This window comes from Nothobranchius furzeri, chromosome 9 (genome assembly GCF_043380555.1).
Source record: "Nothobranchius furzeri strain GRZ-AD chromosome 9, NfurGRZ-RIMD1, whole genome shotgun sequence".
Lineage (NCBI taxonomy): Eukaryota > Metazoa > Chordata > Actinopteri > Cyprinodontiformes > Nothobranchiidae > Nothobranchius > Nothobranchius furzeri.
Window position 1 is genome coordinate 30160810 of NC_091749.1, and position 19066 is coordinate 30179875.

Below are 19066 nucleotides of genomic sequence, written 5' to 3' on the forward strand. Positions count from 1 at the left end.
GTTTTGTTATTTTATTCACTCTTTTATGGAGTTTTAATCAGTCTTGTGGTTTCTTTTCTCTTTAGATGTTTTTATATGTTCAGCGCCTTGGGATTCTGTAAAGGCAGTGGAAGGCGCTATGCAAATAAAATTTGAGTGATTTCTCGTCAATTAGTTTTTGCTCAAAATTGGGTATCTAAAAACAAAAACAGCTTCTACTTCATACTTTTTGCTTATATTTTTGTCTCAACAAGTACAAGAAATCATGAGCACACAACACTGGTGCTGGTTTTACTCCACTGGCTCCCCGTCCAGTTCAAGGATATGTGCCCGTGACCTCTGGAACAACCCACCTCTTCACATTAGATCTGTTCACATCCTTGGTCCTTTACAATATACTTCTACTCTCTGGCCTTTGGCACTAGTTAAACTGGTTCTCCTGTATCTCTCTAATGTTTTGATGTATTCACTGTCTTTTAGATTATTTTGTGCTACCCTTGGAGTATGTTTTACTGCTGTGAGGCACTTTGGCGCAGCTCTGGTTTCTATAAAGTGCTACGTTAAAATAATTGACATTCATCACAAAAATTATTCACTTTAAAAAGCAGGTTCAGGTGTCACTTCTCTCTCTGGAGCTTCTGTTTGTGTATGAAACTCATTCTTGGGTCACATCTTGATGTAACATCCTGTTTGGCTTAACGAAAGAGTAGAAATCAATTGAAGGAGCATTTTCCTCAAGCACCTTATCAGTGCAGAGATCAGAAAGAGGAAAGTGACAGGATGACCAGGATGAAGAAAAGAGGAAGGAAGCTCTGATGTTTGACTCAAGTTTTGATCTTTGACTTTGGCTCAGTTAGAAAATGAAAGAGTATTTTAAACAAAGAAAAGGGGAAATGGCAATGTGGCCGAGCTGACAAACAGCTGCCTGGATGGACTGTGTTCCCTGTTAATAAATGACCAGAGGAACAGAAACACAAACACCATAAAATGGGATGACAATGACAGAGGAGCGAGTGTGTAGACGCTGTGCAACAAGATATTCATCTCGAAAACATCAAGTAAAATGCACGGTATAAAAGCCAACTGTACAATCAGAATTATTTAATAATGATGAGAATCATCCTTGTTTGTCTCGCTGCCATGCTTCCTGCCCTTGTTGGGAGATAACATTCCACCGTCTTTCATCTGCAAACAGATCTCATCCGCTCTGTTCATCACATTCATTCACACTCACTTATAGAAGAGACAAAACACAGTGAAAGTTTCTCATAACAGTAAATGCAAGGTCAAACCATTTCTAATTCAGTGGCTCTTCATCCTAATAAAACCCAGACAGAACATGAAATATGTTCAATCGTTATACAAATTGATTTTCTAAGAATAAAAACAAATGAACAGACAAAAAATCCCATGAAACTGAAGCAATTACAGCGTCCAGAAATGACGAAAAGGAAAATCTGATTGGATATGGTTCTATTGGGAGGCCATTATGCTAGAGCTGAAATAATTCAGCGAGTAACACAATTAAGTTGACTACAAAGAAATCTTTGAGGGAACAGTCATTGATTCACCACTTCATTTAATTGATGCTGCATGCAGCTTTACTGGGTTCCAGTGATGGAACTCAGTAAGAAGAGCATTACCAAGAAACATCAAGGTGTTATTTTTTTATGTGAACAAATCAAAAGTTTAGCATCAAAGCCTTTCTTTTTTTTTTTTTTTTTTTTTTTTTTTTTTCACATAAAAAAATCTCAAGAGTCATCCTCAACAAGTTAAAGGTTTTGTTAGAAAATAAAGAAATCTGGCCCCTTTAAGTCTAGTAAATTGCTAGAAAACAGAATAAGTAAGAATTTGCATGTGAATATTGGAGTGCAGAAGGCCTTCCTAAGTAATTTCATAATAGAAAATACCCCAACAAAATAACTTTAGCAGCTCTTATACCAGCATACATGTGTTTAAAACAGAGCTCACTGCCTGGCCACATAAAAAGTTGCCATCTGGATTTAACTAAGCAAATAAATATGATTGTCCCATTGGATTATTACAGCAAGGGGGATTATCTTTCAGCTGGTAACAAATTATTTAACTAACTGCTGCATGGGTAAGAAGAGTTAGTTGAAAGGGATCCGCCCATCTTGCCTAGTGTCCATGTACACACCTGTGGGGGAGCCTATAATCTGGAGTTGTTGCAGTTGGTCAGGTCTAGGTTCAGAGACATGTTAAAGAATGAAGTTAACCGACTACCTGTACACACTGAATGACCAGGTGGCCTCCCTGATGGAACATGTATTTTCTAAGATGACAATGCCAGGATTCATCAGGTTCAAAATATGAAAGAGTGGTTCAGGGAGCATGAGACGTCCTTTTCTCAAATGGATTGGCCACCACAGAGTCCAGACCTTAACCACATCATTGGGATGTGCTGAAGAAGGCTATGTGCATTCATCAGACTCTCCCATCATCAGTACAAGGTCTTCATGGAAAATTAATACAACACTGTATGGAAATAAATATTCTTGGTAAAATTAAATATTAGTTTGTGAGGGCTTTTGTTTTGGGACAAACTGTATAATTTAAGTAAAGCCTTAAAAGAATGCATGTCGACTGACAGCTTTCAGGAATTGATCTTGTGGTCAAATCTTATCAAGCGTGAAATCAAACAATGCTAAAAGCTCTTGATGTTTTGGTAAAAGATACTCTAACAGTTATCATTTCAAATCCAATATTTTTTTACAACATATAGTATGCTGGGTGTGAGTTAGGGATCACGCTTAACCACTATAATTTTATTCCACTATCGGTAAACTGGTGGTTATGAATGGTTTTGTATTTTCTAAGGTTAACTGGTGATGACACTCATCCTGAAGTGGGTGGACTCTTGACATTAAACAGTTTTAAATGAACATCTCATGATAACTTTCAGTTTCATTAAAATCATCAGGTGGTTCATCAGATATTTTGCAAACACTACAAACAAGGAAAACCAGACAAGGGTAAAACCAAAGATACTTACCAAATACCCAAGTGGATGATAAACATTTACTCAAACATATATGCATATATTCAGTGATTATTTAAAGGTGTGGGTCACTGAAAAATAGTTATTAATTACTACTTCTGATTATAATCAGTCACTCAGAGTTTTTCATGCAGGCTGAACATGAAAACAGTCTCCTACACTTATCTGCTGATAGAAAATTGACAGTGAAACTCTAGGATTTGAAAAGTGTGACAGATCTACATCACTCTGTCACTTACTGTAACATTAACAGGGATGGCTGTTTTTGGTTCAGGGTACAGCAGAGTACATCTCGACTAGTAGAAGCTACCTGTTAGCATTAGCAACTACACAGCACGGCAGAACTCCTCCAGGCTTGTGTTATTTGTGGAGATAAAACATCAACATTGCAAAGTAAATGGCGTCAGTGGTAGAGATGTGTTGCTGTTAGCCAATCAGAGGTAAGAAAAAATGTATTTGTCTTACAATTAATATTGAGTTTTGAATAAGTGTGTGTGTATGTGTGTTACTCTCACCATTTCGCTGTGGGGGACCTCGGCCCATCTGCTGATTCATGCCAAATGGGTCCTGAGTGTTTGGGTTCATAGCACTTGTATGCAGAGCAGAGTCTGAGTTGGTTCTGAGTAGGAGGAAGAGGAGAATTATGCAGAGTATTCCAGCACCTTGGACAGAGGCAGAGGATTTCTGAAGGCCATAAGGTCAGTGAATCATCCTGCTCTGCCTCCATGCAGGCAGCATTTGTCTGCAGGCTCACGCTGACCTTACACATACACCCTCATAGCGCCAATCCAAGCAGTCATCAGTCTGTGATGAAAACACATTCTGGCTTTGGGACCAAATGCACGCCTTCCAGCAACTAATGTGAGAAATCTTCACATTTGCTGCCAACATTTAAACCAATTTTCCCCAGAAACACACTTATTAGAATGTGGAAATGCAGTCTCATTATTACTGCTTGTAAAAGTTCAGGGACATCATTTTCATAGAACTGACAAAATCATTGTACATTCTTTTTCACTAGCCTTTCATGTCTCCCGATAGTGATGGGATTTTGTTAAATGCAGCAATTACACTTTCTGTTTGAACCCTTAAGAGACAAGAAAATATTTATAGTGTCTATCTGAACAACTTAATGGTGTTTTTGTTTTTCACAGTACAGCCAAAAAGTTGAGATGGAATTAAAGATTCCCATTTGTAGAAAGCAGAAGTGACAATATTATGGAAGATGTGATTATTATTGTGACGAGTGGACTGGAGCGGTTTCAGAAATACAACCCAACATTGTGTTGTGTGGTTAGATGAGGCCATGTTTGAGTTGCTTTGGTGAGCTTTGGTTAAGCAACTGTGGAATTATCCATAAGTACCAGTAATCTACAGTGGTCAGCTGGCAGTCCAGTTTGGTTTGGTTTGGTTTTTAAAAACTATTTGGAGCATCATGAAGAAAGCAAGTGAAATCTATTGTCTGTAATCCTAAATGGTATAATCTAAAGAGTAGATAAACACCACTGTAAACATCTACCTCCCAACATTTGGTTTCTCTTTTTGGCAAATGAGAAAATGATTTAAAAACACGATGAAGTTGGTCAGTTGAGACACAATGTTTAAACACATGATTAGTACAGTTTTCACTGGAAAACTTTAAGTTTCTAGAAGAAGAAAAAAAAAACACATTGTACAAACACTTATTTTAAGTACTGGTTAAGTTTTACTGGTTGTAATATGAGCCGCACATCACACGTTTTATGTTCCTTTATTGGAGGATTTTAAACATAGTTTGAGTCAACTCCAGTTCTCTTGACAGCTTTCATTAATGTAGCCACATTTTCTTCATTCATGTGTGATTCTTTTACATTTAAATAAAGTATTGCAATAAAAACTAGTTCAAATTCAAACTGACAGGTTTTATTTGAGAGCAACAGCTCCACTGTCAGGTACTCGCAAAATCAGTTAGTCACGATAGATAAAATATAATTCATATATTTTTAAATAACTACTTTTAGAGCATTATTAGCTCATTTTGTTGTGGAGCTGAAAGCATAACTTACAATAATAATTTGCAGTAATTAGCATAACATCAACTAAAGTTTCGGTTTACCAGTTGTAAGGGTTTGCAAAATAAACATCATCTGGAGTTACATTGAGAGAAAAAAATATGGCTAGGCTGAGTTTCTCCCAATTCTGAACAGGAGTGATCTGTGTTGCAACCTTTAGATGTGCATTTAATAACTCTAACTGATGTATTTATTTACAAACTTTAGAGCTCTTAAAAGAAAAATACATGTCCCCATAGGGAGCCCAAGTCACACCCACCAACTTCCGGACCGTGGGTCCCCGGAAAAACAAAAAAATGAATGCAACTTTTGTACGTTCTTGCTGTGTTTGTCTTCAAATTCCATTTTTGGTTCTTTTTTTTAAACACAGATAAGGTTTTTCTTTACCTTGCTGACGTTTCGTTTGTGGCTGCAAACATCCTCAGAGCTGACGCTGATGGTGGCGTCACTTCCTACTCCGTTTTTCCGCGGGCAGCAGAGGACGTTGTCACCCTCTGCTGCCCGCTCTCCCCTCTCCGATGATGCAGTTCCATGCGCGATCCAATGTGTAGACTCCATCGTCTCTGTTCATGGTCCCACAACCACATCTCCTTATTTCTATAGCTTCCTTTATCCATCTGTTGTATTTCTGTTGTTCGATGTTTATGATCCTTGTGTTTATGTTTATTTATTTGGCAGACGCTTTCATCCAAAGCGACTTACAATTTATAACCTGTAGGGCATGTTGTGATCTGTGGGGGAAACCAGAGTACCCGGAGGAAACCCACGCATGCATGGGGAGAACACACAACTCCACATAGAAAGGCCGCAGCAGAGTTTTGAACCTGCGACCTTCGTGCTGCGAGGCAACAGTGCTAACCACTGCACCACCATGCAGCCCCATGGCCCTTGTGTTGTCACAGTCCATTATATGGTTTTCTATTGTGCAGTGATCTGTTACGGCTGATTTCTCTATTGTACTTTCTGCTTCTTCTTTTGCTGCTCTTGTGTGTCTTTGACCTGTTTCTTTCTAATACTCCTTTCTATGTTCTATTGTTCGTGTGTTGAGTTGGCGTCCGGTTTCTCCTATGTATGTTTTATTGCAGAGTTTGCATGGGATTTCGTAAATGACTCCACATTTATGTCCAGCTGGTATCTTGTCTTTTGGGTGTACTAGTCTGTTTCTAACTAGGGTTGTCACGGTAACCGGTGTAGTGGTAAACCGCGGTAAAAAAGTTGACAATAATAATAACCGTCTTGTTTTTTAAAAAACTATTATCTCGGTGGATTACCGTGGCTGCGGTGTAGGCGCGGCGACCCTTACCAGCCACCGTATCATCTGCTGAAGTTGCCGGCGGCACATACGCACTTTGTTGTTTACAACCAAAACTTTCTTGAAGCTAAAGCTGAAATAATGGCCAAAGGAGGAGACGGCAGCGCGCAGGACATTTCACATTTATTATCCCTCAAAGAAGACAAAGTGGGAAGTATGGGCATTTTTTGGATATTTGAAGAATGCCGAGGGACAGTTGATAGAAGACGGCTATCCTGTTTGCAGCAGGTGCAGAAAAAGTGTCTGTGAAAGGCAGCAACGCTTCAAATCTCATGACACATCTGCGTGATCGTCACCCACAACTCTACAGTCAACGCAAGGCAAGTTAACGTTAGCGTTTTAGCTAAAATGCGTGATCCGAGGATTTGGGTTGAGGGAGAATGCAACGAGTCGCTATATAAAGCAGCCGCAGAGCCGCTACCTGCATATAAACCGTGTCGCGGACACCCTCATGTTGAAATGACGCTATGCATTACGGGGCTCCCAGGGGCAGATAAGAGTTGGCCTCTCTCCGAGAATAATTATGAATTTAACAACGATTACTGCCTGATGACATTTTCCCAAATCTGCAAAGCTCACTGGAAGGACACAAACCGAGGACAATATTTTCCTGATATACGGTTTATTACTCAAGGGTAAAAAAGTATCTGATTAGAAGGCTACTTGAGTACTGAGTACCATCTGATCTAATATTCTTTAAATGATGACATCAAACAGACATAAAATAAGAAGTTATGGGCAAATATTGGCATTTTAAAGACTAAAGGGGAAAAATGTAAACAAATAAACAACATAATTACAAAAGAACAAATTTTAAGCAAAAATTAGACACAAACTGAGGACAATATTTTCCTGATATACAGGGATTATTTAGTTTCCTGAAAATGTAACACGTTTAAAAAAATACCGCGATAATACCAAAAAATGTGATAATTTTGGTCACAATAACCGTGAGGTTAAATTTTCACACCGTGACAACCCTATTTCTAACTGTTGTGAATGGTTTTGTTGGTTTGTTTATGTTGTGTTTTTTCATTGTTGGTCTTATTTTTTTCTGTTATGCCTTTGATGTACGGTAGGGTTATCACTGGTTTTGGTTCTTGTCTTCCTGGGTTTCTGGTTCTTTGCTTAGGTTGTTCTTTTCTTTCTGTTGTTGTTTTTGTCAACACTGCAAAAATAGCATAGAACTGGCAAAAGAACTAAAAATAGATTACAATAAAAGATAACGACACACTCATCTCACATGACGTCACATCCCTGTTCACAAAAACGCCAGCCCAAATAAGCATAGACATAGTAGTCAACAGGATCAGACAAGATAAAACTTTACACAAAAGAACAAACCTCACAACAGATGAAATAGCACAACTGATAGTACTGGTAGCTAACTCCACATACTTCACATATGATGACACAATATACAAACAACTGGAAGGCTTCGCCATGGGTAACCCGTTATCAGCCACCCTGTGCGAGTTTTTAATGGAAGACCTAGAAAAAAAAGCCATAGCCACTGCCCCTCCAAACTGTAAAATAAAATTATGGAAACACTACGTAATGACATACTGGAAATCATACCAAAAGGACAAACAGAAACACTAACACAACACTTGAATAACATTGACGACACAGACAACATAAAGTTCACATGAGTCAGAAACAGAAGGCAGTATAGCATTTATGGACATGAAAATAACCAGACAGAATGACGGGACCCTCAACATAAACACATATAGGAAACCAACACACACAGACCAATATCTATTACGGACATCAGAACACCCTACCTTACACAAAATGTCAGTAATCAGAACATTATATCACCGAGCAAACATGATAACATAAGAAAGAGACCATAAACAAGAGGACAAACACATAGACAATGCTTTAAAGACCTGCGGATACCTAAAATGGGCAATAAACAAAGGAAAACAACAAACAAAAACAGAAAGAAAAGAACAACCAAAGCAAAGAACCAGAAACCCAGGAAGACAAGAACCAAAACCAGTGATAACCCTACCATACATCAAAGACATAAAAATCAAGAGCAACAATGAAAAAACACAACATAAACACACCAACAAAACCATACACAACAGTTAGAAACAGACTAGTACACCCAAAAGACAAGATACCAGCTGGACTTAAGTGTGGAGTCATTTACGATATCCCATGCAAACTCTGCAATAAAACATACATAGGACAAACCGGATGCCAACTCAACACACGAACAGTAGAACATAGAAAGGTGTGTGAGAAAGAAACAAGTCGAAAACACACAAGAGCAGCAAAAGAAGAAGCAGAAAGTACAATGAAGAAGTCAGCCATAGCAGATCACTGCACAAGAAAAAACCATATAATGGACTGGGACAACACAAGGATTGTAAACAGCGAACAATAGAAATACAAAAGATGGATAAAGGAAGCTATAGAGATAAGGAGACGTGGATGTGGGACCATGAACAGAGACGATGGAGTTTACTTATTGGATCGCGCATGGGACTCCATCGTCGGAGAGGGGAGAGCGGGCAGCAGAGGGCGACAACGTCCTCTGCTGCCCGCGGATAAACTGAGTAGGAAGTGACCCCACCATCAGCGTCAGCTCTGAGTATGTTTGCAGCCACAAACGAAACCATCAGCAAGGTAAAGAAAAACCTTATGTGTTTAAAAAAGAACCAAAAATGGAAAATGAATGCAAGTCAATGGTGCTAAAAATGCTATTTTCTAATTCCGCTCGTTTTGTACCATGGATTTCACATATGATGTCCATAAATTTTAAACACTTTTTGATACCAAGAACACGCTTATTTCTGAACAGCGGGAAACACTATTTTAGGTTTTAAGTGAAAATAAGTCCAGGACTACAAATGCATTTTACGAAATCGAACCAGACACGGAGAAAACTGAGTGAAAAGGGCTGCAAGTTCATCAAACTTCCCACAGGAGGAAAGAACCACCATAAATCTGGTCATGTAGGAAGTAGCAGCTACATTGGGGGAGAGGAGATTATGTGGTGACGTCACATATGCGGCGTGCCGATTTCTGGTGTGTAGTCACGCTAATTACAAACTTTTACAAGCTGTACTACATGACTGGCATGGTTGAAAGACCCATCATTACTTTTCATTTTAATTGCAGTACAACATATGTGTGATCCAGGGCCTAATGCAAAGCGCATTAGAAAATAGCTTATTTTGCCCTGTTGGCTTGCATTCATTTTTTTGTTCTTCCGGGGACCCATGAGCTGACCGGAAAGGGAAGAGACTTAGGCTCCATATATAAGGTTCGGAGCTGGTAATGACTTCAGACATCCAAATATGAAGTGAAACACACACACACTTTAATTTTTCCATAATTTCTCACAAATTAGTTAAAAGAAAATTAGATAAGCCTTCAAGAAAAGGTCTACTTCTCCAAACTAATGTATCGGTTTTCTTCAATGATTTTATTACATTTTGCTAAGAGTGAGATCATATAAAGAAGATTGAGTAATTAAAAAAAAAATCTTCTTGAACATAGAAAAATCCTTCTGCCAATTAAAATCCTTCATAGATAAGAAAACTCCATTGTAAGGGTTAAAATTAAATCAGTCAGCTCTGAGAACAAATAACTGGAAAATTTTACTTTTGAATTGGGGAAAAGAGCTAAATACACTTGATGTTAAATTTACACAAGTATGCTTTTGGCTTTAACAAACAGCTAATTGCTACAAAAACAGTACAAAACCATTTAAAGTTTATGTAAAGATGCTGAAAGTAAGAAAATGTTAATAAGAGCCTTGATGTTAATCTGCATGTGGGCTGAGTCCTAAAGCTTGGTTAGTCAAAGAAAAATGATTAATGTTTCAGAAGTACCAGATTGGAATTATGAGAGCGACACCACAAAAGGGAAAAAAGGATGAATAAATCCATCATAACAGTTTGTGAGTGAAACATTGTCTATCAGTGCTCCAAAAAAGGAGAGGATTACAGAGAAGCTAAAAACCAGCTGGAAATAACAAAAATATGTAAGAGGAAGGAAGATATTAAAAAGCCGAAAGAAAATGCAAAAAACCAGAAAGCTGGACTGTTGTTCTGTGAGAGCGGGGGACAAAGCAGCAAAGACAGACTGAAGGAAACAGAGATCAGATGAGGGATGGAAGGGTCAAGGGTCACCTGTTGAGTTGTGACAATAATCTAAACCCAGGGCGTTTTTCCTCAGTCCATGGCTGCTGTTCCCTTCAAAGACAGAGGAAAACCGTGACAGACACACTTATCGAGTGAAAGCAGAGACCCCTGCTGAGAAAAGTGACATGTTTCAGTTGGAGTGAGCTGAAGGAGAATGTGGAAAGTAATCAAAGCCCGAACACCACAATTTCATGTATAAGGAAAATATAGAAAGAAAGGGAAATGGAAAACTGTAAGACAATAATACAGAACTGATTAACAGGACAGTATCTCAGGTTTATAAGCTCCATTCTGCAGTCAAAGTTTTATTCTCTCATTTTGAATCAAACAACAAATCTGGTCAAACACATCCAGCTCAAGTCTAGGAGGACAGAAAAACACTAGAAAAACCCAAAACAGAGCAATTGCAAAAAGTTTTTTTTTTAAACTGTTTATTGAAAATAAGATTGCTATTCTTGCTTAGAATTAAAATGGCAGAACTAGAAATGTTCTTCTGGTGTGAGTGCTGCTCAAAACGACCACGGACTAAAGTTCATATGTCAAAGAAATAAAAACAAAAACACTCATTTAAACCTACGACTGTTCTGGTTAGAATCTTCATTGTGTTAGTCTTAAAGGTCTTCTGTTAATGACAGAACTGAACCCAGAGAAGCTGCTGAGGAGTGGGAGCATACACATCTGCAGAATGGAGCCAAACAGGAGAAGAGACCAGCAGGTTGTAAATTAAACTGTTGAGAAACACTGTCAAGATCTTGTGCTGTAAGAGTAAAAACACAGCTTTTCTTTTAGTATTAACTTCAAAGAATAACACGGTGAGTGCATGTAATTATCACCAACAGGAATGAAAGAAAAAAGAGCTGGATCAACCTGCTGGAGCCGCTGGGAATTGAGATGAGCTCAGAGCACGATCATAAACTTTCTGCCCTACCATCCTGCTGCCTTAAGGGAAAACAGTACCCGCTTCAGTACACATCTACCACCAGGTTTGCTTCATCAGTGTAGAAAATGCATCTGAAGAGAAAACATCTCACCAAAAATAATGTTTGGGCTTAAACTTGCTGACTGACCCAATGCGTTCTCCAGCGTATGCTTTAGTACAACACGATGCAAGTTCAGCTACCCCTTTTGAATGGAAAACATTTGTTTGTATTTGTGACTAATAAATGTACATTGATTCAACAAAAACTTTAAAGGTTGAATATTGAACAATTTAATTAAAAGCATTTTTTTAAACACCTTGTCGGGGCATTAAGAGGTGTGCAGAATAAAAGGTACATCATTTCTTTAATAGCTATATTTTAATTAAAAAAATTATCAAATATTTATTTTGAGGGGCATGACACTGGGTTTATGCTTACATCTACCAGCCAATAGAGGACACTATTGCGGGATGCCAAACAGCCCGCTCTGCACAGCGAGGCTGACCCTGTGGAAAATGGCGGACTTGACGATTCAAGCAGCTGCTTCTGAGCTCAAAATATGTCGTTATCCTTCTCATAGAAACAAGTAATATAAAAATAAATAAGATGGGAACAATCACGTTAAATTTACCTATAATTCAGTTACTTGCTTTATATACCTCTCTTCACTAATATTTTCTTTTAAACACTACATTCGCACATAAGTGGCTGGGTTATGTTGCTGATTTTATCAATAGTTTCATTGTGAGTTTATTGAAAATGATCTAAATATGTGCTAGCTGGAGTTTCTAGAGTCTCCTGTCTGAAGAGAATGAAATTACTTAATAAGGTTGAACTTCATTCAAGTTAGCAAACTGTATTCCTGAAATCATCAAGTTTTATTAGCAAAGTCTAAAGTTAAAGGTGCATGATGAGAGACTGACATCCTGTGGTCAAATGTGGGTACTGCACTCCATGCATCAAGACAAACAAGTCCACTTTAAAGAACTCACCCTTTACAGATCAGTGCCAGAAGATATATTATGTGCAAAGAGGAGCTATATAGTTGTTAAGTAGTAAGTAGATACATGCATTTCAGTGTAACATAGAGTGGTTGATAAAAAAAAAAGTAGCTTGAGATATTATTTAGAGAAAACTTTTTTTATTTTTACCATCGACTGTGAGCATTGCTAGCTCAACGTTAGCCTCTACCCTTCTGTACATATTAAGAGTGAAACAAAATGAGTTTAACTTTATTTAGCTTATATTTTTTTGCCTTTTTCTTTTACATCTGGATCGCTCCTTTTACTGGTTTGTATTCTTTCCACAAGCTGCTGCTTTTTGCCAGACAATGTTGCGTTACAAATGCTAGACCAGTGTTTTGCTGCTGGAGACTTGGCAACATTGCAGCCAACATGATAGAGACAGACAGTTGAGTGTTGTTTTTTTTTTTTTTACCGTAAAAATCTTACTTAATTCATCTTTACCGTGGGTAATTATTGTTTTTAAGGTCAGTATTCAAATTTTAGGTGCAATATTGGATGCTGAAGGCAGGCATCATAAACAATAAACAACTAACTACTAAACTGTTTTACTTTAAATACTGTTCTGTTTTATTAAGGGTGTTATCAAACAAACAAATAATTTAATGTTTAAATTAATTAAATGAATGTTTCTCAGAAAAGGTTGATAATAAGTGAAAATATAACGTAAGAAAATTATAGGTAAAATAAATGTACCTAAAACTGAGCTTAATATTTTCAAAAACCCTTAGTAAGTACAGAGCAGCTACTTAAAAAACAAAACTAAATAAAAATGTGAAGTTGTTTAACACTAAAAATTTGTTTGGTTAACCAGAGGCCTGAATAATCCTCTCTGGTAACTGTTCTGCTGGTATTTCTTTATGCATTGTGTTACTTTGTGCGTAGTTTAAGAACAAAGCAAGCAAACTTCAGTAGCCCAGTGTGTATCACGTTACCTGTCCAAACGATGCGCATCACTTTAGGTTGTACGTCTATATTATATTTAGATACATGACGCAGGCTTTGGAATGCAGAGTAATGGTGGCACTCCCATCCAGAAAACAAATCTGGCTAATTCACACAATGACTTGCAGATTTTTTAGATTTTTATAGTCGTGAGTTTAAAACAGGGATTGGTTACGTGAAGGCTAATGTTATTTAAGCTTTCTGTTTGCACATGTTTCCGTTTTAGAAGGTGCAACAAGGAGTGCCCACGTTTCAGGAGTGTGGCAAGAAGCTTGTTGGTTTTACTATAAAGGAAAAAAAAATGAAGGATGAAAACCCTCAAGAATCAGAACAGAGTACCTCCCAAAGAGGCAGTGGTGGAAATGTTTCAGCTCTGTTCTCTGGAAAGCCTCTCTAATCTGCATTCTCCAGGGAGCATGGGCTGAGAGTTCATCCCAAGAGAAGTTGGTACATGAACAGCAGGCCAAAGATGGGTGAAAGGATGAGAGGGAGGGCGTGGGACTGCACTAAGGCTCTGACCCTCAAACAGATGGTCTCTGAGGGAACGAAGGATTGGACTCAGGTCTGATGTCTCCAGACTCTAGCTAGGAGTTGAAAACTCCAGCCCAGTTCACAGAGAGTTGGGAAATCATGAAAAAAAAAAAATATATATATATATATCCATGGGGAGAAGAAAGTCTGTTGGCTAGAATATGGTCATGGAGTGGTTAAAGGATATGTGAACAGTTCGGTTCCCCTGCATGTCTGATGTTAGGTCTGCTTTGCTCTCTCAGCACTGCTGTTAAGTTTCATCTTACAGAGGCAAGAAAAGCCTGACAACAGTTGTTTAAAAAAAAAAGAAAATACATAAATGGCCCACACTTGTATGGTGCCACTCAGAATAAGGACTCCAAAGAGCTTTACACCACAGTGTATCATTCATCCATTCACACACATTCACACACTGATGTTGATGAGCTACAATGTAGCCACAGCGTCTGGGGTGCACTGACAGAGGCGAGGTTGCCGAGCACAGGCGCCACCGTTCCCTCCGACCACCACCAGCAAGCAAGGTGGGTTAAGTGTCTTGCCCAAGGACACAACAGCAGAATTCTCTGTCCGAGCCGGGATCGAACCTGCAACCTTCCGATTACTGGACAACCCGCTCAACCTGTTGAGCTGCTGCCCCATAAATGTAGTACAGGCAAACACATTTATGTAAAAAATAAATCAGCTTTCCAAATATTGTGGTGTATTGCAATTAATTCTAGGCATATGAATCTTAGAGCAACTCACGATTGGATTCGATTCCGATTGTTGGGGTGCCGATTCGATTCAGAATCGATTCTCGATTCTCAATTTAAATCGATTCACAATCAGTATTAACAAAGAGTGTCAGCTCCAGGATTGACTACTTTGTTGTACAAGTTAGTTAAAGCTATGGGACATTTTTATTTGACTTTAAACTAGTCATGCTCCAAAAATGCTAATTTACAATGTAAAATAAAGTGATTCTAAAACTGTAAACAGAAACAATCTTTTGACCAAAATTCAACATTTTTGCGTACCTTGTAAAATATAACAAATCTGTAGTTCCTTAACAGTAGCTTTGAAAGTAATACGGCCAAATACTTTTCAAGTATGTGTAGAAACAAGTTACATGAGTAATCCTGAGTGCTCATTTATCAACTTAGAAAATAAATATGAGAATATCTAAAATTTCTGAGTATGGAAAAAAATTACATTGAAGAGCCCTCTTATTAGCAGATTGAAACATAAATCATCACAATTTATGGGACCAACAAAAGTAAACGGAGTACTGACTCTCCTAATAAAGATCAAAAAAGTGCATCTCACACCTGTAACATGCCAAATATTTCAGTTCTTGGAATCGATTCTGAATGAGAATAAGCATAATCCTAAATTTCTTTTCAGTACAGTTGCTAAACTTACACAGAATCATAGCTCTGAGCCATCTATTCCCTTAGCCCTCAGCAGCAATGACTTCATGGGATTTTTTTACAAGTAAAATTAATTCTATTAGAAACAAAATCAGCATCCTCCCTAATGCGATTTCTTCTTCCTCAGTAAGTGAGGCAGCATCAGAGGTGACTGTAGAACCTCATCTGTGCTTGAACCGTTTTGATCCAGTTGAGCTTTCAGAGTTATCAAAAATATTAGCTTCATCTAAACCTTCAACTTGCATTTTGGATCCAATCCCAACCAAATTATTTAAAGAAGCATTTCCTTTGGTTACTGCCCCCATTCTAGATATAATCAATCTATCCTTAGTAAATGGGTATGTACCACAAGATTTCAAGGTTGCTGTAATCAAACACTTAAGAAGCCTTCTCTGGATCCAGATGACCCAATGAATTATAGACCAATATCTAACCATCCATTTTTATCCAAAGTCCTGGAGAAAATAGTGGCCATCCAAGTATGTCAGCATTTAAACACTAATGCTCTGTTTGAGGAATTTCAGTCTGGTTTTAGAGAGTATCACTGCACTGAAACTGCATTAGTGAGAGTTACAAATGATATTCTCATGGCCTCAGATAAGAATCTTGTGTCTGTTCTAGTCTTGTTAGATCTCAGTGCTGCCTTTGACACAGTTGATCACAATGTTCTTTTAGAAAGACTTGAACATGTTGTAGGGATCAAAGGAACAGCGTTAGGCTGGTTTAAATCCTACCTGTCTGACATATTTCATTTTGTAAATGTACATGACAAATCTTCTTCATACTCCAGGGTTACTTGCGGAGTACCACAGGTTTGGTGCTTGGACCAATTCTTTTTACTACATATATGCTCCCAATTGGTAAAATCATTAGACAGCATGGGATAAACTTCCACTGTTATGCTGACGATACTCAGTTATACTTATACATTAACCCTGATGAACCTAATCGGTTGGGTAGATTACAGGCTCATCTTGAGGACATGAAAAATTGGATGACTTTAAACTTTTTGCTTTTAAATCAAGACAGACGAAAGTTCTCATCTTTGGACCAGAAATCCAGAAAAGGAAATTGCTTAGCCAATCGCCTGACCTTAATGGCATTACATTAATCTCCGAGAACAAAGTAAGGAACCTTGGTGTTATCTTTGACCAGGACATGTCATTCAAATCCCAGGTTAAACAGGTTTGTAGGATTTCCTTTTTCCACCTTCGTAATATTGCTAAGATTAGAAGCATCCTTTCCAGGAGTGATGCTGAAAAACTAGTTCATGCATTTATTACATCAAGACTGGATTACTGTAATTCATTGCTCTCAGGAAGTCCACAGAATGTAGTTAAAAGTCTTCAGCTTGTCCAAAATGCTGCAGCTAGAGTTCTGATGAGAATTAAAAAGAGAGATCATATCTCTCCTGTCTTAGTTTACCTACATTGGCTATCTGTTAAATTCAGAATAGATTTTAAGATCCTTCTTCTCACATATAAAGCTCTTAATAATCAAGCTCCATCATACATCAGTGATCTGATTGTTCCATATGTTCCTAACTGAGCACTTTGCTCTCAGACTGCAGGTTTACTGGTGGTTCCCAGAATATCTAAAATTAGGATGGGAGGCCGATCTTTTAGTTATCAGGCTCCTCTCCTGTGGAACCAGCTCCCAGCCTTAGTCCGTGAGGCAGACACCTTGTCTACTTTTAAGAATAGGCTTAAAACATTTTTATTTAATAGGGCCTATGGTTAAAATCTGATGTTAGCCTACATCTGGACAAGTGGGGGAGTAGAGGGGGGTGGAGTGTACAGTCAGTAAAGACGGCTCTCCCTTGCCCTGCCTCCAACGTGCCTCTATCTAAATAGGACAGATTATCCAGAGTTATCTCTGTAGTTATGCTGCTATAGGCTTAGACTGCTGGAGGATACACTGACCACTTTTCACACTCGACTACTTTCTTCTACAATTTGCTCTTTAACTGTATTATTTTCTGCAATTTCAGCTGTTAACTTTATTTTCTCTCCAAGTGTTTTTCTCCCCAGAAGAAGCTACAACGATGTTCTGCTGAGCTGTGGTGGCCTCATGGTGGTGGTGGTGGTGGGGGGGGGGGGGGGGCATCGGCTAGCACACTGCTGCTAACCACTTAAACATTCTCCCTCTCCTGATAACTTTTTGCTTTCCTTGACGTTGGATGTGCTACTACTAGTTTATCTGTTTAATTACAGATCCACTAGGATAAATACAATAAATTTTATCTCTCACCAAATAGAATATTTACTAAGAAATCACAATATAACTATAGACACATTACTTTGTCGTGTGTATGTGCGTGTGTGTGTGTGTGTGTGTGTCTGCTCGGTCTTCTCGATCCCCAGTGAGTCGTGGAGGATGGCTGCTTATACTGAGCCAGGATTCTCTGGAGGTTTCTTCCTGTTAAAAGGGAGTTTTCCTCTCCACTGTCGCTTTGTGCTTGCTTAGTATGAGGATTGCATCAAGTCACTGACATTAGTCAGTGACTTGATGCAATTTGCTGGGTTCTTTATATAGGAAACATTATTTCTGATTGGCTTATTGAACTGACCTGAATTGGAATGTTTATTATGTGAAGTGCCTTAAGACGACTCTTGTCGTGATTTGGCGCTACATAAATAAAATTGAATTGAATCTTTATAAATAAGAGTCCCGATTCAGACTTGAATATTTTTTCAGCACGTCTAGTTAATTCATGATTTGACAAGAGGGATGTGAGGTGGGGTTGCTATACATATCTGACTGCCTTAAGATAGTACCCAGTCTCTTAGGAAAACAACAGGATTCCTAAGGAAACAAAAAACTTCCAGTTTAGAGTATTTTATCTGTGTATGCTTTGTCACACAGGACCAGTGTGGGAACATATTCTCTACTCAATTACATTTAGATGTATTTGTAAAAACTGACTGGAATGGCCCTGTTGACTCAGATGAAAACAAGCCTGATTATTTATGAAGTGTCACAAACTTTTGGGTGTTGTTCAGAAACAAAGCGCATTTTCTTGGTTTCCTTGTGCTCCTGCGTGCAGATGTTTGCTGCGATGAAACAGTTACTGTGCTCTGTGGATCTTTTCCACAACTGAGGAAAAGTAATGAAGTGCAGATGTAGCTGGTGTTGTAAACACTTACTGCCCTACTCTCCCATGAGATCAACAAGCAGGGAATCTGCTACACAGTGCAGCAGCTCACATGTCTAAAACCCTACATGGATGATGACTATAAGGAGAATGTTTTCTTTTAATAATCTATTTTGAGTATGTTATAGGCACACTTCTAGATGAGTGTGTAACAAAAGAGAATTTTTTTCAACTTGACTTCCAAACTAAAGATCCAAGAAAAAGAGCCTCCCAGACTTGGCAGGACTTCTGCCCTGACAGATTTCCCACTTCCTGTCTGACACTCTAAGTTGTGTCTTTATTCTAAGCTACAAAATCTGTTGGCTGCCTGAAAGTAAAAACACAGTACAAATGACCCGAATGTACAGGTAATTTGGTATGCTTAAATGCACTAGTTGTTGGTAAGGAGCCGTTTGGTGACTTTAGATTGGTGCAAAACACAGCAGTCTTTCAGAATCCAAATAAAAAAGACAGAGTGCATTAGCCTGTCCTAAAAGCACCCTTTCAGGTCACATTTAAATGTATGGCGTTTAAAGCGTGCCACAACCCGTGCACGCGCATTGGGTCCACAGCGCGCGT

At 38.4% G+C, this 19066-nt stretch overlaps 1 protein-coding gene across 6 annotated transcripts in view; it reads right to left on the reverse strand.

Annotated features, from left to right (window-relative positions):
* Positions 1-19066, reverse strand: part of crtc3 (CREB regulated transcription coactivator 3) — a 65688-nt gene that overhangs the window by 22046 nt on the left and 24576 nt on the right. For 4 of the 6 annotated variants that reach the window (XM_015953969.3, XM_070554479.1, XM_070554478.1 and 1 more), the window contains exons 5-6: positions 10516-10578; positions 3514-3617 (exon numbers count right to left, since the gene is read on the reverse strand). In XM_015953969.3, the coding sequence (XP_015809455.3) occupies positions 3514-3617; positions 10516-10578 (167 nt within the window). The remainder of the gene's footprint in view (positions 1-3513; positions 3618-10515; positions 10579-19066) is intronic. The other 2 variants (XM_070554481.1, XM_070554480.1) reach the window with 1 other exon arrangement.